At 31.2% G+C, this 20,000-nt stretch overlaps 1 protein-coding gene across 2 annotated transcripts in view; it reads right to left on the bottom strand.

Moving 5' to 3' along the window:
• The window catches only part of LOC148612554 (U4/U6 small nuclear ribonucleoprotein Prp4-like), a 31,053-nt gene that overhangs the window by 5,969 nt on the left and 5,084 nt on the right, over positions 1–20,000 (bottom strand). For both annotated transcript variants that reach the window (XM_088594112.1, XM_088594111.1), the window contains exons 2-14: positions 19,394–19,577; positions 18,912–18,985; positions 18,202–18,274; positions 17,332–17,456; positions 16,681–16,760; positions 15,288–15,381; positions 13,161–13,255; positions 12,861–12,919; positions 12,144–12,267; positions 9,851–9,943; positions 9,268–9,390; positions 8,669–8,776; positions 6,147–6,265 (exon numbers count right to left, since the gene is read on the bottom strand). In XM_088594112.1, coding sequence (XP_088450238.1) covers positions 6,147–6,265; positions 8,669–8,776; positions 9,268–9,390; positions 9,851–9,943; positions 12,144–12,267; positions 12,861–12,919; positions 13,161–13,255; positions 15,288–15,381; positions 16,681–16,760; positions 17,332–17,456; positions 18,202–18,274; positions 18,912–18,985; positions 19,394–19,568 — 1,342 coding nt within the window. In that variant the 5' untranslated portion in view covers positions 19,569–19,577. The remainder of the gene's footprint in view (positions 1–6,146; positions 6,266–8,668; positions 8,777–9,267; positions 9,391–9,850; positions 9,944–12,143; positions 12,268–12,860; positions 12,920–13,160; positions 13,256–15,287; positions 15,382–16,680; positions 16,761–17,331; positions 17,457–18,201; positions 18,275–18,911; positions 18,986–19,393; positions 19,578–20,000) is intronic.

Below are 20,000 nucleotides of genomic sequence, written 5' to 3'. Positions count from 1 at the left end.
AGTATATACTGAACAAAGTAAGTCACAAAACCTGAATGGTGCATCTAAACACTGCAAAGGAGTCTTTAGTGCACTAAGACTTAAAATGTGCCACTGTGGACTAGATGAGGTGCTGTTACATGTAATTTCTTTTCATATTATGGTAAATACTGATATTTAATGATATAAATTTCAAATTTTATAGAAAAATAATCACAAATTAATGAGATATTGAACATTGTTTAGACACGTGCCTGTTTTTCTTTGATATGCCAAGAATCAACGAACCGTTGGACATGTGTCAAATTACATAACTGATTACACGGGAATCCTGCTATATGTTGTGTCAAATTGACAAGAATGGTAAAATTGGATACCAATAAATCAATTGTTTTTCAGGTTATTTCAGTGATCAATTTTGTATTGGACTTATTTAATATGCAAGCTACATGTAAATAAGCGTATTTAAAACATGAACACTTTGGACAGAGTTTATATCTTTTGCGTTTGCTATGGTTCATTTTCAAAATTTATTATCTTATGAAGAACACGTTTGAGCAATATATTTATGGACAAAAACAAATTCAATATGATAATAAATGTTTACTTCATGCAACCAATATAAAAAGAATGTGGTATGATTGGTGATGAGATACAATTTCTTAAACAGGTTACAGACCACCAATTCAACCAATGAGCATTTGGAACGTACGCAAAAATAGTCCTACGCAGAAATTACCCCTGTTCCTCATAGTGCTGTGAAAAAAGTTCTCATCTTATTTTAAAAATTTAAACAGTTTCTGAAAGGAAAAACATTTCTGTACATTTTATAGGTGCATTTTGCTTCTTGTGATGTGAAGCCTAATCTCCATAATGATTTTTAAATATACCCCTATCTTGTGAAAACACTGGGATTTCCCATGCTATTTATAGACCCTTCACTTCCGGTGACCAGTACTGCACTGCAAGTCTGCTAACCCCACATGCCATTCTGAGGATTGTGAGCTGACATATGTAGAATCATGCTGATATATAGTCATCTGCAGGTTAAAGTTAAGGTAAAGTCCAGAGAAGCCATTGAATATTGTGAAATTAGCATAGAAGCCTATGGGAAGTGGAATTAGTGGTTTTTAGCCTTAAGATGAAGCCATGGCAAAATGAAAAGTTTCTTGAAATAGCTTTAAACTACTTGAAGATCTTGTTAACTTTGCCATGAGAGGAATACACTACAAAAATCCTTCAAAATATGCATTTTTTTAAGTTATAGGTCCAAATTATGGAAAATTGGTCTTTTTGGCTGATTTTTATGTCCTATCTTGTAAAAAGTGTAGAAAATTTAGTAAAAATATCAAATATTAAACTTTGAGGGCTATATTTACCTAAATATGGTAGTAATAAGCACTTGAAATCAAGTTTTGTGTAGATTTGAGCAAAAATTAGGTTAGAAATGAGGAAAAACTCACTTTCATTACTGCGGTTAAGGCCATATAAGCATTCCCCTATGGCAACATGGAAAATCCATTATTGAGCACTTTTTTTGCTTTAGGTGCCCTTTACTGGTCATGTTTTAATGTGAAAACACTGTATTTACAAATTTAAAGCCAAATATATCACCTTTTGTGAAAATTTAAAGATTTAGGATTTTTGACATGTGATCAAGAAAAAGGGGGAGGCATGTCAGAAATAAATTTTTAAAAATAGACCAATTTCTCAGAAAATGATTACTTTTAAAACTATTTCTTCATTAATATTGTTAAAAAACAAGTTGTGATTGATATTTTTTATTTGAAAAGTCAGAAAAAGTTCTTTGCAAATATTTAATGCATTTCAGTATGGTAGAATATTTTCACTTTTTTGCTCGCACAACTTGGTTACCCTATATTTAAAAATCAAATATTTAAAAAAGTGCTTGTCACATTTCACTGAAACTTTGCAAATGCATTCAGTATGTGTGTAGGAAGATACCTGTATAGTTATTTATTTTTTCTAAGACAAAAAGTGACTCTTTAGGTTACAGACCACCAATTCAACCAATGAGCATTTGGAACGTACGCAAAAATAGTCCTACGCAGAAATTACCCCTGTTCCTCATAGTGCTGTGAAAAAAGTTCTCATCTTATTTTAAAAATTTAAACAGTTTCTGAAAGGAAAAACATTTCTGTACATTTTATAGGTGCATTTTGCTTCTTGTGATGTGAAGCCTAATCTCCATAATGATTTTTAAATATACCCCTATCTTGTGAAAACACTGGGATTTCCCATGCTATTTATAGACCCTTCACTTCCGGTGACCAGTACTGCACTGCAAGTCTGCTAACCCCACATGCCATTCTGAGGATTGTGAGCTGACATATGTAGAATCATGCTGATATATAGTCATCTGCAGGTTAAAGTTAAGGTAAAGTCCAGAGAAGCCATTGAATATTGTGAAATTAGCATAGAAGCCTATGGGAAGTGGAATTAGTGGTTTTTAGCCTAAACAGACAACTCCGTAAAAAAATAATACAAATCGAATTTCCTTCTGACATATTTGTTCTTCTTAAAGAAAGAATAGATTTAAAGAAATTGTATTTGAAAATATTACTGATGTTTTTTTTTTCATTTTTACACCTGATAGATTTAGGTATAAAGTATTCAAATTATCTTGTATTACAAAAGTCATTATTTTCACATCATGTGGTTAAAAAATATTTTCAAGGTATTCGTACCAAGCATAAACTTTTTCTGTCAAAATGAAGCCTTTGTAAACTGCTATCAAACTGGTTGAAAACAAGCGGTTTTGATAAACCCCAAGGACGCCACCGGTACGTCTAAATACCGCTTAGCCCCGGCTAAGTGCACTTAGCCCCAAATATTGATTAATATCTATATTTTTGAAGGTTGGGATGAAAAGATATGTCAGATATAGTTATATATTTGAACTTTGTTTAGAGATATTGTTATTATATTTTAGGAAAAAACGGTTTTTAAAACGGCACGCGCTGTCTTTGTGTCGGCAATTTCGTGTGCTATCATGCGTATACAAATTAACAAGTTAATCAAGCAATATACGGCTTGTCAATTAATTTATGATTAATTGTTTGTCTTCAATTATATGCAATAATGACCTATTCAATAGAATTGGCGAAAAATAAATGTGCACTAGCTTAGACAAATGGTCTTTGATGTTCATCTCATAAAAACATTTTAAGTTTAGACAAAGAACGATAAAGAATAAAATATAAAAACAGTCTTTTTTTGTCGCAATATTAAAAAGATTTCTTGTTTTGGTATGATTTTTTGAGTAAAATTAAATATCATTTAAATATGGAACATCGGTATTCTGGACATTCATAGCGAGCGCATTTACAATATACAATATAAATTTCACAAAATATACGAGATGTGGCGTCCTTGGGGATCACCAACTACGTCCGTTGATTATGACATGGTCTTACATAGATTGCAAGAGGTATATATAAATATATATATATATATTAATTATTATTAATTTAGATGAAAGATTGTTGTTTCTTTTTTAGGTAATGCATTTATCACTTTCCGTATTTACAATATAAATTATAAAATTATAAGATATGGAACGAAATAAATATCTGAACAAATTCTGACCGCTGAGTATATATATATCGCCCCCAATGTATCGCCCGTCGTCTTGTTGCACATTGGAAATTAACTCAGTTAGTAAGATTTATTTGATCATTGTTTCTTTTTTGTCCAGAAATATACCCCTTAAAAGAACGCAATGATCTGAATAACTTCTGAAAACTAAGTTTGATTTTTGTCCGATGCTTGACCAGTAAGACTTTGTTCTTTTATTCATTTCGTTCCTAAAACACAAACAAAACAGCCATCAAAGGACAACGTTTACTTTTTACTAAATAACAGTGTCAATATAAGCCGTTGTCAAAATTCTAAAAACAGTAACTTTTCTGATGATTGTGGGGCATGGGACTCTCACATTTACTTTGTTATTTACACCAATTGATAATTAGTAATAAAATGTGTAGGTGTGATAATCCTTCACGGTCTACTGAACTTGGATATACAGGCACGTGTCATTATGATATCTTAAAACACGTTTAAATCAATAATTGCTGCTGCGATACTTACAAAAATCGAAATACAACATCTTCATAATTCAAATTTTGTCTATTGATACTAATATGCACACATAAGTGTTCCCATCCCGGGCTAAGTGCACTGTTTGGGGCTAAGTGCACTTAGCCCGGGCTAAGCAGTGTTTAGACAGACCCAGGACGCCACATGATTTTTTCTCAATTCATTCATAATTCATACTGAGTATGAAGAAGTAATAGAAAGTGGAAAAGCAAACACCAGGTTTTATGGTTTTTTTTCAGAATTTACTCATATTTTTAGTGAAACCATTTGTATTTACACGCATCTTTGTAGAATTAAAATAAAAAAAAAACTTTAAAAAAAATTATTTGTCCTTTTAAACATTGTAAATAGGAACAACACATTTAATTATAAAATATGAAGCATTAATCTTTTGGATACAATTGTTAATTACTTCAAATAACAAGGTTAGGATTGTTTAATCAGTTGTTATTTTATATATGGCGGTTTAATTCTGGTTTGCCCACTTTTAATTTCCCCAATAATAAATCAGTTGTACAAACAAAAAAGACAAAGGGTTCACTGACCATGAATTTGTATAGTCCCTTTCAAAATAGGTGTCATACATATACATGTATGTTTCTATGAATATCTGAAGCAATAGTTGCTTTTTTAATGTGCAAAAATGTAGAAAAAAAAGGAAAAGAAGTTCATATCTTAATATAATATTTATTTTGTTAAATTTTACAAAATACTTCCTGACAGTCTATACTAAAGAATATGTTTTTATTTCATCTTTTTACATATCGTCCAAATGTTCTGGTAGATGTGGCCACTTTATATGTACAAATAATAAGTAAGAAACTAAATGGCTTATATGACAATTGAAAAAAAATGATATTAAGAAAACATTTTTTTAGTTGAAAATTAATCTTTTAACTTATCAGACATTAATATGCAAACGTAATATAAAAATATTTAATTTCAATATTAAATGATATAAAAGGTATGATGAAGTACAAATTTTTAAAAGTTTTAATTGATATTTTCATTGAAAACTCTGCTATATGTAAACCGTGAGTTTATTTCCCACGACATTTTTTTTCTTAACTTTTTATATAATTATACCTCACTTTTTTGTGTTACTTTTTGTATGACTTGTTCCTTAACAGGTGTACAACTGTTGCTGATATATGAAAATGGATTACCTGCACTGAACTTCGATCAATTGGTTCACTGATTTTTGACATATCAAAGAAAAACCGGCACATGCCTAAACAATGCTTAATTACTTGTTTATTTGTGATTATTTTTCTATAATTTTTTTAATTCATGCATCAAATATTAATCTTTAACTTAATATGTAAAAATAATACATGTAACAGCACCCCTTCTAGTCCTTAGTGGCATAATATACATCCTTAGTGCACTAAGGACTCCTTAGCAGTGTTTAGACATACCGAAACCTAAGTGCTTTATAGGGAGTTTAGATACAAGTATATACTGAACCAATTAAGTCACGAAGCCTTAATGCTTTACAGGGAGTTTAGATACAAGTATATACTGAACTAATCAAGTCACAAAACTTTAATGCTTTATAGGGAGTTTAGATACAAGTATATACTGAACCAATTAAGTCACAAAACTTTAATGCTGTATAGGGAGTTTAGATACAAGTATATACTGAACTAATCAAGTCACAAAACCTTAATGCTTTATAGGGAGTTTAGATACAAGTATTTACTGAACCAATTAAGTCACAAAACTGCTGTTAATTGAGTACTCTCCCGATAATACATTATGGTAAACAAATATTACAAGGGCAAAGAATTATCATGCTTAAAAAAACAAGAATGGAAAGGCTTGGAAATTATTCTTTTAAACTTAAAAAAAAACGAAAAAAACAGATTTTTAAAACTTACCTCATCTAATGTCTTTGCAATGAGCATAAGCTTCATAAAATAAAATCATAGTAAATTTTCTATTTCTTGTTTAAATAAAGTTTCAGAAAATTTTTGATACACCCCTCTTTAAAACTAGAGTAACATTAAAGGATCCAAATTTCAAAACATCATGCAGACATTACTTACGTTGAAATCTAACTTTACTAATGAGATTTGTATGAGCTGCAATGGTGTACACACACTTGTGTTGTCGGAGGTCCCAAATTCTCGCCTGATTATCTTCACTTCCTGTAGCCACGTGGAAACTTAAATAACCAAGAAAATTCACATAAAAGTCATACAACATTCAGAGCTATAGAATTAACATTCTCCGTTCACTTGTGGTTGGTACATTTTAGTCAGAGCTATAGAATTAAACATTCTCCGTTCACTTGTGGTTGGTAAATCTTAGCCTATGGTAAATTATATTTTGTAAGCTTATCAGGTTGATTCTTGTAGTGGAAATTATAATTTTCATGCCAAACTTTTCTGTGGAAACAGGAAACTTCATATATTGTAGAAAATTGGTATTGATGATCAATAATGTGTTTGTGTTTGCTCCATAAGGTTTTCATAATCCAAATAAGAAGATTCCTAAAATCATTCATAAAATTGTGCCATCCTTTTTCGTGGGACCTCTTTGTGACTCTGCTTTGATAGCGTGTTGGTAAACTACACTCTTAACAAGATTTTACTCACTCCCTATCTTCAGTTTTAAATGTAACTGTATTTTATTTTATTTGATTCGCTACATTGTGTTTGTATATTGTCTCTGTTTGCTTTTTTCACGTTTTAATGCACTGTAAAATATTTTTATTCCTGGATAGCAATTCTTATACGCCCGTTATAGACGGGACGTATTATATACCGTTGTCCACACTTCGGACAATAATTCAAAAACGCTCTCACCAACTTTAATGAGATTTTGGAGATTTGTTCATATCTACTGACGTAAGCCTCCTTTCAATTTTTATAAATTTCAGATTTTTCATTTCCATGTTATGAATTTTTTTCCTTAAAAAAAGGGGATTTTCAAGTTTTTCTGACAATAACTCAAAAACACTTTCACCAACTTTAATGAAACTTTGATGAATTGTTCATATCTACTGACACAAGTTCCTTTTCGATTCTTATAAATTTCAGATTTTTTATTTCTGTGTTATGAATTTTTTTTTACCTAAAAAAGGGGGATTTCAAGTTTTTGCACAAGTACTGAAAAACACTCTCATTAACTTTAATGAAACTTTGGTGAATTGTTCATACCTATTGAAGTAAGCCCCTTTCCAATTTGTATAAATGTCAAAGTTTACCTTTCTGTGTAATGAAGTTTTACTCTTTAAAAAAAGCCGGAAATGGCCTAGGATATTTTATACATTGAAAAATAGTTTAAAACAGACCATTTGTAATGGTATCTACTAATAAATATAAAAGGTACTTGGTAACCTTGTCAGAAAAGTGTGTTTTAAACTAGACAGAAATGTATGGGTGAAAAATCTAGACAACAAACTTAGTTCAACTTGCGGTAGCCTTGATAATGCCAAATTTCTTGTGCATTTTTTTTTTTTTTTTGAGGGGAGGGTATTTAACAGGGCTCACAGTATTTCTAATTGATCATATAAATTCATTAAAAGCATAAGGACAAGTTAAAAGGGCAACAAGTGTATCATGTGCTTTAAGTGCAGCTCTTTATTGTGGATTAGGGTAATGCACAAGTTTGGGTTTCTTGTATTTCATGGTCTGGTCTACCCATAAAAAACCACAAAAATTGGTACCCAACGAAAATAGTACTTTCAGAGTATCTTGATTGTTCTTGATTCAGTATTTTTTCTAGTTTCCAACAGTCTTTCCATTGAAATGATCACATGAGAAAAAAATAATTGATATAGTCATGTTTAGTAGTATATCATATCAAATGTAATTTTTTAACATTAGATGATAAATGTTGTTTTTTAGAATAACATAAATTATTTCCATACTGGTCAAAATGTAAATGCAAACTGGACAGTAGATTCAAAAGAGGGTTGATAATTTTTTTTTTAGAAAAGTGCCTATCAGTTTGTTCAGAGAAAAAAAGAAAAAAATGCAGTTGATCTAATGTTACATGTTTTTACATTGATAGTACTGTAAAAATACTGCTCTTGTAAATTTAAAAATTGAATAGAAATTGGTGTGCTCCCACTGTTAAACATTAGATCAGGAATATTATGTGGATATCTGATTTCAATCACTGAGAAATTATGTCTGAATAATACATAATTATTTTCCCCATAGATTTGCAAATGTAGTGTATCACTTATTAAGAAAAATGTTTTTATTACAGTTTTCAGCATACAAATGTATAAAATCCTGTGCTGTGCAAACAAAAAATATGGCAAGACAACTCAAATATAGCTATTGACATAATTTGCACAGTATCAACTAAAACTTTCCTATCAGGGGCAAAATGGCCCAGCATTAACTAAGACTTACCCATCAGGGGCAAAAGAGCACAGTATCAACTAAGATATACTCATCAGGGTCAAAATAGCACAGTATCAACTAAAATATACCCATCAGGGTCAAAATAGCACAGTATCAACTAAGATATACCCATCAGGGGCAAAACAGCACAGTATCAACTAAGATATACCCATCAAGGGCAAAATAGCAAAGTATCAACTAAGACTTACCCATCGGGGGCAAAATCAATGCCTAATACAGATTTTAAATGTCCTTCCATAAACATAACACATCTCCCTGTACGTAAATCCCACACTCTACCAAAGGCATCCATTCCTCTGTAAGAATATCACAATTATAGTGATGGACAACAGATAGTTCAAGTTTTAGGCAAAAGTTAGGCAAAAAACTTAAATCAGTGGCAAAAAATCACATTGTTTGGTAAAGACTTCTCACACTAATTTGGATAAAATTTTAAAACGGAGATAAATAAATTCAACAGTATTTATTGTTGGTTAATATTGAATATTTTTTGTATCTATTAACAAAATATGAATGAGCATGTATATCTTTAAAATGGACATAAATCCAGTATCTTACAGAAACCACCAACATTACACATTTCCATACAGTTAAATTTTTAAGCAATATCTACAGCTTTAAAATAATTTCTAAAAATCAAATTAGGTTTTGTTTCAAAGAATCCTAGATGGATTAGTGCTATTGTTATCTATCTGAAATCTTAACAGGAATTTAAATTTACCCTAAATAAAAAGGTATTTACCTAGTATTTTCCTGAATACTTTTTGTAGTATGTTATAATATTTACCCAGTAGCAGCCAGAGCACCATCAGACTGGAATGCTATATCATACACTGGTTTACTGTGGCCTTCTTGGTGGAGAATTTCTTCTTGTGCCTCCAGGTCCCATAATCTCCAGGAGTTATCAAAACTAATATGAAACAGAAATTCAAAAGAATTGCTAAATATAATAAATGTAACAGTCCAATAGTTATACAGATCTGCAATAGAACATGGTGGCTACTAATGTGATCAAGTCATAACTTAAATAGGCAGACATTTGACTCTACACTTTTTAGCCCATGTAAAGGGTCGTTACTCCAGCCTTAAAGAAACATACAAATTATTTTCTCATAACCTGCCAAGTTTTACAACAGCATATTCATTCATACTCTAAAAAACTATGACAAGATGGGTAGGGTCAATATGTCAAAGAGACAACAACCTCCAAAGAATGAAAAATGTCAACTTTTACTAAAAATTTTCATACCAGCAACTTCTTTACAAGCATTTGTACAGTCATTATAAATAGATGCCTAGCGCTAGCAGAAATTGTATGAGCATAGACTTATGTTAAAATTACTATTTTAGGTAAACTAAGGAAAACAAACCAGCAAGTTCCAAGAAATCTGCCTGAGGGATGGTATGCCAGCCTGGATACTCTGTACGGTGCATGACCTTCTATGTCTGCCACTGGCTCTTCACTGAAATTTATCGGCAGTAGAGGATTACAACAATGCATATCCCAATATTTTCTTAATTCAGATAAAAAAAAAAAAATAAAGCAAATGAATCTTGCTCCTAATGAAAATAGACACTTAAATACTTTTCTCTATAAGAATCAGGCAATGGATAGCACATCATTTTTCTCAATTCAGTCTTATTTGCCTAAAATATATTCAATACATCTAGGAAACAGCAGAAAAGCTATTCAAATCCATTATGAAGCATCTGTGACATAGATATTTTTTGGCTGCTTATAAAAGGAAAAAGTCCTAGAAAATTTTCCCATTTTTCAGAGTGCATTTCAACTAAATTTTACCAATCAATATCTTAAAGACAGAGTTCACAAACATTTTGATGATTATTTCTGAAGGTTATGAGGTATAAATGCTTGGATAATGCAATTAAATATCTGCAGTTTTTTTCTTCTGATCATTTAAAACATTGGTATCACACGGTATACACATTTTGCCTGATTCTTAGACAAAGAAGTAAATAAAATGTATAAATACCTCAAGAAGAGTGTTTGAGTCATTGTAAAATACATGGACAAAAAGAGAAGAGAAAGATAAAGGAACAGAAGAAGGGACTGTCGTTTACTATAATACATAACTTCATTTCAATTTCTTTCAGACGATTCCTAACTTGCAGTTCATAACCTTACATTAAATTTATTTCTTTTTAGTTTTGGGTTAAGTTTAATTATCTTCATTTAAAAAAGGGTTGGTTAAATTAAATGACTCTTGAGCTAGTTGTTTGTCTTGATGTTGAAATAGAAAAATGATAAATATTATAGTATTATCTAGCCGAGGACCAATATAGAAAATCTTACGCAATTATACCTCCATTGACTAATTAGTCCAATACGCTAGGCCAATATGGATTTTAACCAGTCCAATATGACGATACATGTAACCAAAGTTAAATATAGAAGGATTTGCATCTCGTAATTATCACAATTTCTCGCGTGGTGAGATTTCAGTATACTAGCCACAGCTACTTGCCACCGATACAGTCAAAATTAGGTCATATAAAACATTGATATCATGAAAGCGGGGTAAGCTACAGCTATAAACATCCTTATATACACCGTCAGAAAATTTTTTATCAATTTAAAACAAATTTTATAATGATAGTTTGGGTTTGAAGAAGGAGTTAGAACTTTAATTTAGGAGGAAATGCCGTTCTCGAGGGCGGGAATCCGGCCGCCTTTTCTTTATCAACACTGTCAAATAAAAACGTTGATATCATGCAAGAATAGGAGGCTACAGCTACAAAATTTCTTATATACACTCTCGGACCATTTCTGATCAATTTGAATTATTAAAAATTTTATGATGATATATCGGGTTTTGAAGAAGTTTAAATCTTAAATGAGAAGGATAACCGCCCTCGGCGGTGGGGCTACTCAGTCAGGAGTCAAAACAAAGGCTTGTATAAACATTCTACCACAAATGGAAAAGCTTCAAGTATAAAACTCCTTGTATACACCCTCATACTAGTTCTGATCAATTTTTCACAAATTTTATGACGATTGGTCGAGTTTTGAAAAAGGATTTGAATTTTTAATGAGGCAGGAAGTACACCTTCGAAGGTGGGACCAGGTTGAAAATTTGATTAGAAATTAAGGTCTCGAATATCGAGGTATTGATCAAAACAAAACATTGAAAAAGTCTGGAGGCAACTTGAGGTGGGATATTTCAATTTGTTTTTCAAACCATATAGGTCAGAATACCTACATTTATCATGATGAAATGTTGAAGCAATGGAATTGTCTGCCATTAACAGGGCATGCTCAGCATCAACGAAATGCATCATGGGTAATCTGGCTGTATATTGTCCCTCGCAACATATTTATTATCGTACTATGTAAAATTGTGCAAGATTCCAATCCTTACTAAATATAAATCCTTGATGTAACATCTGTTACAATGTTTTTTTTGTGTTTTTTTTTTGCATCATGAAAAGTTATGGAAATAAGTTCCTTCAAATACTAGTTATATTTATAGACATTCAGTACATCCATCTTCTTGTTCTTAACTCAAATAAACGGTAGTTAAAGTGAAATTAATAATTGCAAACAAGTCCACTCAGGTAAAGTAATTCATTTAAAGTATAATAAACCTTACCATACAATATATAATTTTACAGCAACTAAAATTTCCCTACATGTACATGTACCTTACAAGATTCCAGAGTTTGACTGTACCATCTTGTCCACATGACGCCATGCAACAACTTCTATTATCTAGATCTAGGGTAGCTTGTGGATGGAATACTAAGGCTCCCACATTGCAGTTGTGACCTTAAAAAAAGAGCAAGAGATTCATCTAAAGGTTTATATATGAAAAGAACAGGTAAGTATAATTTGGTCTAAACATCATTCAAAAGGTGATTCATCAACTATTTGATATTTTTATCTGTAAGTAGCCTAGATTTATTTATTACATCACATAATACACATGTGGGAAACAAAGTACACATAGTACATATGTGGAAAACTACATATAGTACACATGTGAAAACAACACACACACATGGTGCACACGTGAACCCATAGTACACATGTGAAAAACATAGTGCACATAGTACACATAGACTAATCTTGTCTTAAGTTTAAACAGGGCTATAGAATTCCTAATTCACATACCCAAAAAACATAAATCAGCTTCTGTAATGTTAAAAATTTGTAAGTTTTGTCTGTTGATTTTTCAAGTGGAAAAGTTTGTTTTCACATCCTATGTTACCAACAGAAAGCAGGAGAGTTAAAAAATTCTAATGCCACTGAATTCACAATTATCTTTTCTCCACATGTAAACATAAACACTAAATCAGTTTTGCTAGTAAATGTTACTGAAGTTGTTTGTGTGGCAAAAACAAACATACTGAACTACTTACCTCGTAACTGTCTTATCAACTGACAATCAGGGATAGACCACAATTTACATAACCCTGACCTGAAAAAAATATAACTTATTATGTACAGAACAGGTCAAATTTTATCATCAATAGTATGAAATGTGAAATAAAGAATAGGGTATGCAAGTCTTGTCATGTGACTCCTTGTTCTCGTAAGAATGGGTCCTAGTCTACCATTCGATCATTATCAGTAACTAATTATATATAAAAACTTATTTTGTTTTGTTTTGATGAAGAACTGATGAATGATCGAGTTCGAATTTTAATGCATTTTCTTACCAAGATGATACAGCTAATATTTTACTGTCAGGACTGAACTGACAAAATGAGAGAGGTCTTACATCACCAATCTGACTGCATTCATTGGATACTGCCTAAAAAAGAAGATATAGAAAAATAAAAAAAAAATTCAATATTTCACATTTTTTTTCAGAACAACTTAATGATATACTGTTTTGAATGAAATTTAATTCAATCATAAATCTGTATATTGCTGAAAACTATACTAGTATTTCCCACTTATATTCCTGATAATCAATGTGGTTTGAATGCTTTAAGCTCCACTGCATATGGGAAAACTGGTCATACAAAATTACTATGGTAGGTCTGAAACACTGCAAACAATAATTTTTGTGGTTGATAATTTTTCGTGGATTCTGTTTATTAACATTCACAGGTATCAATTTTGGAGGTTTCAAAAATGATAATAGATTTTCCAGTGTTAATAACTGATTTCAATGGTACTATTTTTTGCACATTTATGTCCAGAATCCACTGTGAAAATAGCAAAAATTAAATCACCACCAAAAATTAACACATTTACAGCAGGTCATCAGAAACCTTGACACTTGCTGACCTAAACCCCATAGGGACGTCAGACAACAAAATATAAATCCCCATGCTCTAACTACACTGACTACTACAATGTTCTCGTGTTTTTTTCTACATGTATTAGGCAGTTTGTTTGGCTAAGAATTTTGTCACTATATTTTCTATTTTTCTGTGGATTAAGGCAGATTTCTAGTTGTTGTATTTACAAAACAGAAGTAAATCTAAAATCTAGACTTATTGACAATATACACGTAGTTATGAAAAATGCATAATGATGTCAAGGTTTAAGACTCATTTTCTGGTACTTAAGAAATTATCCATGGTGGTATGGTGTTGCACTCATGTACACACGGGTAGGGTCTTTATATTAGACTATTTTATTCCAAGCCTAATTGAGGTAATATCAAGACAAACCCTTGTGAAAATGAGTACAGTGAAACTTCTCCAAAACGGACATTCAGAAAATCGGTCTTCCCTTCAAACCAGCCGTTTTCAAAAGTCCTGGCCGATATTCCTTACAACCTGTGTGTTTTGTCTTAGACCGGCCACCCCCTAAAGCTATACATCGGCCAGTTTTTCACAGTTTTAGTTACATATTTCAAGTAAAATCAACCTCTCAATTCAGGCCGCTCAATTATTGTTCACCTGCAATAAATGTATCAACAAAACTGCAAATAATAACGGAAGATTATGTAATTAATGATTCATTCACTGACCAGTTTGCATTTCATCAGTTGACAGATGATAATTGGAGAGGACAGTAGTTTAAATTTAATCCAGACATCATATTTTGTCCCTGGTTGGGTGTTTATTGGTGTGTACACACGTCAGGCAATCAGGGTAATTTAATAGTACGATCTTTAAACTGTCAATTAATGTGACCTGTACTCAAGCCAAAACAAAAAAGGGGTGAAATTATTAGGCTTTGTTGAAAGGTAATTATATTAAGATAATACAAGTGTTTAATTACCATCAAAAGCCCTTTGATCTGTAATAAACATTGTTTCAAAACCGTGAACATTATTTTGTCGGCAGTACCGTTTGTAAAATCAAAGCATTTACAAATGATGCAAGCTTTGAAATGTAATAAAAGGCCAAAAGTTTGGAATTGGCATTAAACATGTCTCAACCAGCAAACTGACAAGGTGTAGGGTTATAGAACACATAAACGGGAACATCTCTTAAAATGCATTGTTATTTTTCACAAAACTGGCCACCCCAATAAACCGGGCATTTCCTCTTGTCCCAGTGGTGGCCAGTTTGGAGAAGCTTCACTGTATCACAGTTCACCTAACATGAATTATTTCTGTTTTAATGTGACAAAAAAAACCATATTTCTACATATGACTACCTCAGGGGAGGATATCTCAGGTATTCTAATATATTGTACTTCAAAACTATTTAGACCAAAGCCATGGTAAAAATGTGATATAAACACATGACAAACATTTCGTGCAAAACTACTATTAAAAAATATGAAGAAACTAGACCTATTAGTATCGAAATAAATCATTTGATGTTTGTAGCACATCATATCAGAATGGCTTTTTGTGAATATTACTTCAGTAAACTTACCCGAACACGTTTATGGAGATCCTGTATCTTGGCATTCCGATGAGCCACTGTAATTTGTTTCTGTTCTTTTTGTTTCTGTATCCTCTCTTTTGCTCTACAAAACATGTTGAAAATGTCAAACTGTACAAAATGTACATTTTTGTATTGAATGAGTTTGAACTACAGAGAGAAAATATCATTATAATGATCACAGTGATTTATCATATTTCCTCTGTGTAACAAATTTTGATGATTCACATTGTGAAATAAATTTTGTAATTTTTACTCTTGGTTTTTCCCCAAACCAAAATATTGCAACACAAATATTATTCTAACTATTACAGAATTTAAAGTTTATGATCAAAACTGCAATAAATTAGAGTCATAGAGAAATATTATACGATAAATATGATAATCAATAAGTTATCATGAACAACTAAAATATTATTACTCATGCCAAGAACGTGTACACTTGAAGATTTAAAGAAGTAGACCTGGGGTGCCCCCAAAATTTTCCAATAATTCAATTTTCTTTAAATGTGTACATGATATTACACTAACTAGGGTGCATCATTTGTTAAATTTTAAAGAAAATTCACTGTGTAGATTTTGAATAATTTATAAGGATTAAAATATCAGATTTAACATAAAATTTCATTCTATCCATTTCCTATAAGAGATACTAGGCTTTTGATTTACCAAAATAACAAAATAGGGGTAATTCTCAGTTATTTGCTCATATAAAAACCTCTATTTTAAAACAAAAATCCATAATTCAATTTTTGCACAAAACTTATTATATGAACTATTCATATGCAAATCAATAAATAAATTTTCAGAAAAAACATGTAGTTTTTTTTTAATGTTTTAATGATTGTGGGGCAAGCGTTTGAAATATTTTTTTAATAATTAATCATTATGACAAAAATCATATTAATATTCAATACGGTAACCAAATTTCAAATAATGATGACTTATATAAATGAAAGAGCATTACCGGGCACAGTTTGAGTCAACTACTGTTGAAAATTAATGTCACACAAATATCTATACTTCTGTACGAAGGGACAAACTTATATGCTAAACATAGTTCAATGCTGTATAGAGTCATATGCTGAACAAAGCAACAAAATGAAAACAGAAAGCTGGAAGTCTTATAAGGAATTATAAAAAAATATATATCTTATTAATTTTAAGCGGTTAACATACATGTACCTGTAAACTTTACAAAAGTTCACATGGGAAATTTTAATATAAAAGCAATTTTTTTCTGCAAAAATCCAACTATTAAGTACTTTTCCCAAAAATGTATTAATTTTATGTGAGAGATTCTAAATTTTTCATTGATTTTTGTGAGTTTTCCCTCTTAATGTGGGAGTGTAACAGATATGTATACAAAGTCAATATAATTTACCTTGGTATTGAATACTTTGCTATCCATATTCTTGCTTCTTTCAGACTGGCTGGACCTTCATGGTACCATGTTATATTTTCCTATAAGTAAGATACTTATAAGTCAGAAAAAAAAACAATTTGACATACAAAAATTACTAAAATATGACTGATTAGCGTAGCAGACAAAAATGTATTGGGTGCAGACTTTATTTTTTAAAACAATAATGATTTAATCTGATTTTTCATTATTTCTTCATAGAATTAAATTTTTACATTATTTATTCATAACAAAAATGTCAAAGAATATTGCAATCCTACAAAAAAGTAATCAAGGAAACCAAGATTCTAGCAGAAATCAAAAGAATGTATTCCAGGGACAAAGACCAGACATGGAAAACAGACATCTACAACAAAGAACACCAAACAACTAAAACAATATACAAAATAACAAAAGTAAATGAGCAACTTGGACACAAAAAACTGGGAGCATGGACCAGGTGCACCGGTAGGGTAAGCGTCCTCTGCTTTTCTAAAAACACCCACTGAGTTGCTCATTAAAAGTCAAGTCCAGGGTAGACGAAAGAGGAAAGGAAAACTATGACCCACTGAACAACAGCTTTTAAAGAAAAGAAAATAAGATAGATAAATTTTCAGGTGTTATCAAAACTACCTCATCTTTCTTCTTTCTTTCTTCAATTTCAGTTTGTTTTCTTTTCTTCAGTGTATCTTCACCAATGGTTGCCAATATATTTCTCAGTCTTTCTCTTCTGTCTGCTGGGCCTTCACCAAATAGGCCTGAGAAAAAATGTATATTTACAACCAATGCTTTTACTAGTTGTATTTTCCGAGGAACTTTTTTCTTATTTTTATACATGAATACTCACCACATAGCAAAACAAAACAGTTAAGAGTCAACATCACAATACATTGCAGGTGTTTGATGTCTCCTATTTCCTGTCACCCAAGACAAGTGAAATTCTTTTTCAAGGAGGTAGACCTAGGGTAAGGGAAACAACTCTTGAAATCAGTGATATGTTTGCATTGTAATTAATTTCACCAAAGCCTATCAAGCATTCAATTGATACAGAAAGAAATAAATCCATGTTACTTTGATGCTTAAATGATATTTATGTTAAATTGTTTATACAACTGTACGATTAATTTGTAAGAGTTAAGCCCCTCACCTTAGGTATACCTCCTTAAATTATTTTTTAATTCAGCTTTCCCTTTGTGCGTACAAAAAGAATCTGTCAGTTTTGGAAAGCCTACATTGATTTTGAGAAAGAATATTTTCATTTGGTCTTTTCAGTAGAAACTTTAAATTTTCAGGTTTAACTGTATGTCAACCTGAAATACCAGTATTGCGGTGACTACTCGAACACTACTAAATAAGCTAACCCTTGCAAAATTGTTAATGGGACAATACTAATTTGTGTTTTAACATCTCTTTTTCTCTTTGCAAATATAGGCCTAACATGCTGATTAAAGAAAAAGTCAATAAATAAACTCAATTTATACTTCCATGATTTCAGTAGCTTACATATTGGTTCACCAAGCTGTCTCAGATTAGCCTTGACTTCAACATCATCTGTAGAAACTTGTATCTGCCTGGCCTAAAAAAAAGATCATCCATCATCTTTTTTTTATATTTGACAATTTCAACATTAAAACTAAGAGCTTAATAGTGTATGAAAGGTTATCATACCTGGTTTAAGTATTTAAGCATTAGGTATTGTCCACTGTAGTATAAAATACTTTAAAGGCAGAAAACAAGTTCTTCTCACTGACAATCACTTGCAAAAAACATGTTTTGTTTTTCCATTACAAAAAAATACATACAGAAGAAGAACACTACAAAAGACATGTACAAAATAAAACAAATGCATTAAGAAGGTATACCTAGGGTAAGGGACACAACTCTTACAAATCATTTGAACGTTTGTATTCACCATTTTACATCAATCTCATGTAAGCATCAAAGTAACTTGGACTGATTTCTGTCTGTTTCAAAGGAAAGCTTGAAAGGCATTGGGCAAATTAAATATAATACAAACATACCACTGATTTCAAAAGTTATGTCCCTTACCCTAGGTCTACATCCTTCAGTCATTTTCAATTGACATTCCAGTCATTTTAAGAAGTTCAGTAAAATCATTTTCAAATGCAATTCCACTCAATCTCAGTTAAAGTATAAGTGTTATAGTTTTACATTATTGATATTAAATATTTGTAAAGTAAAGCCTTCTGTACCCTCTTTCTCTTTTCCAGCTTTGCCAGTAGCTCTGCTTGGCTTTCCTCGTCATCAGGGAGATCAAAGGTTCCACCTAAAATTGTCAATATTTACAAAAATTAAGCTGTAACAAATTTTTTTCTTTGTAAATGTGTTTTGTTTTCATTTTAGACACTCCATATAAGTTTCCAGCATATATAATTGCTCTGACTTTTTTCTTTTTTAACAGAAAATGAGATCCTATAAATATGCACACTGTATATGATTTATTACAAATCTCTTTAATTCATTAGATATTCCAGGTAAAGTTTGGTTTCAAGATAAGGGTTTTAAAGAATTACACCAACTTCAAAGGGCACCAATTTTCATCTTTTTTTTCATGATTTTGGACAAGTTCAATAATCCAGGAATTTTGACAAACCAGGAAAACTAATTACTACAATAAAAGCACATGTACCTTTACACAAATCTCTCTAAATCTGTATAATATATGAACATTTACCTGCAGATATATTTATATTGCCTGCAGCCTTCCCTGCCTCAATAGCATCAGTAGCCAATGATCCTGTAGTTTTCTGACTTGAAAGCCTCTGTTTCTCTTTTTCTTCCAAGCTTCCATACAGAATTGTTTTTTTCCTCTCATAAGTTACTTCTCTCTCGTCATCATCTGAGTCCATTCTGATTCACTTAAAGGTAAATATAAAAAAAAAAAAAGAAATTCAATGCACAATAAATGCTAGACAGTTCCACTTTGTCTCTCTTTATCTACCTGCAAGTCATAGTGTAATCTGGAAGTTTTTATCTTAAATATAAATAAAGTTCTTAGTATTAATTTCCTCTAGTAAGACAACTGTGACCCCTTTGGAAGCTTGCAAGTGAAAAGGACATTTTCCCTACTTTCTAATTCCACAATGGACAAAAATGAGAGGTTAAAGGTTAACCATAATTTTGGATACCTGAAACCTCATAGGGATGAAGTGTTTTCCTTTCAATGAAAATACTCTGAAAAATGAAAGGCTCAAAATTGTTTTGTCAGAAGTGAAATATTTCAGAAATGATGCACATGTATGCAGTTAAAAATGTAGTATAAAGTGATTGTATGACCTTTT

The sequence above is a fragment of the Perna viridis genome, chromosome 7 (genome assembly GCF_037379345.1).
Source record: "Perna viridis isolate PV_CMFRI_1.1 ecotype Kerala chromosome 7, ASM3737934v1, whole genome shotgun sequence".
In the NCBI taxonomy this organism is placed as follows: domain Eukaryota; kingdom Metazoa; phylum Mollusca; class Bivalvia; order Mytilida; family Mytilidae; genus Perna; species Perna viridis.
This window is presented reverse-complemented; position numbering and strand designations above follow the sequence as displayed.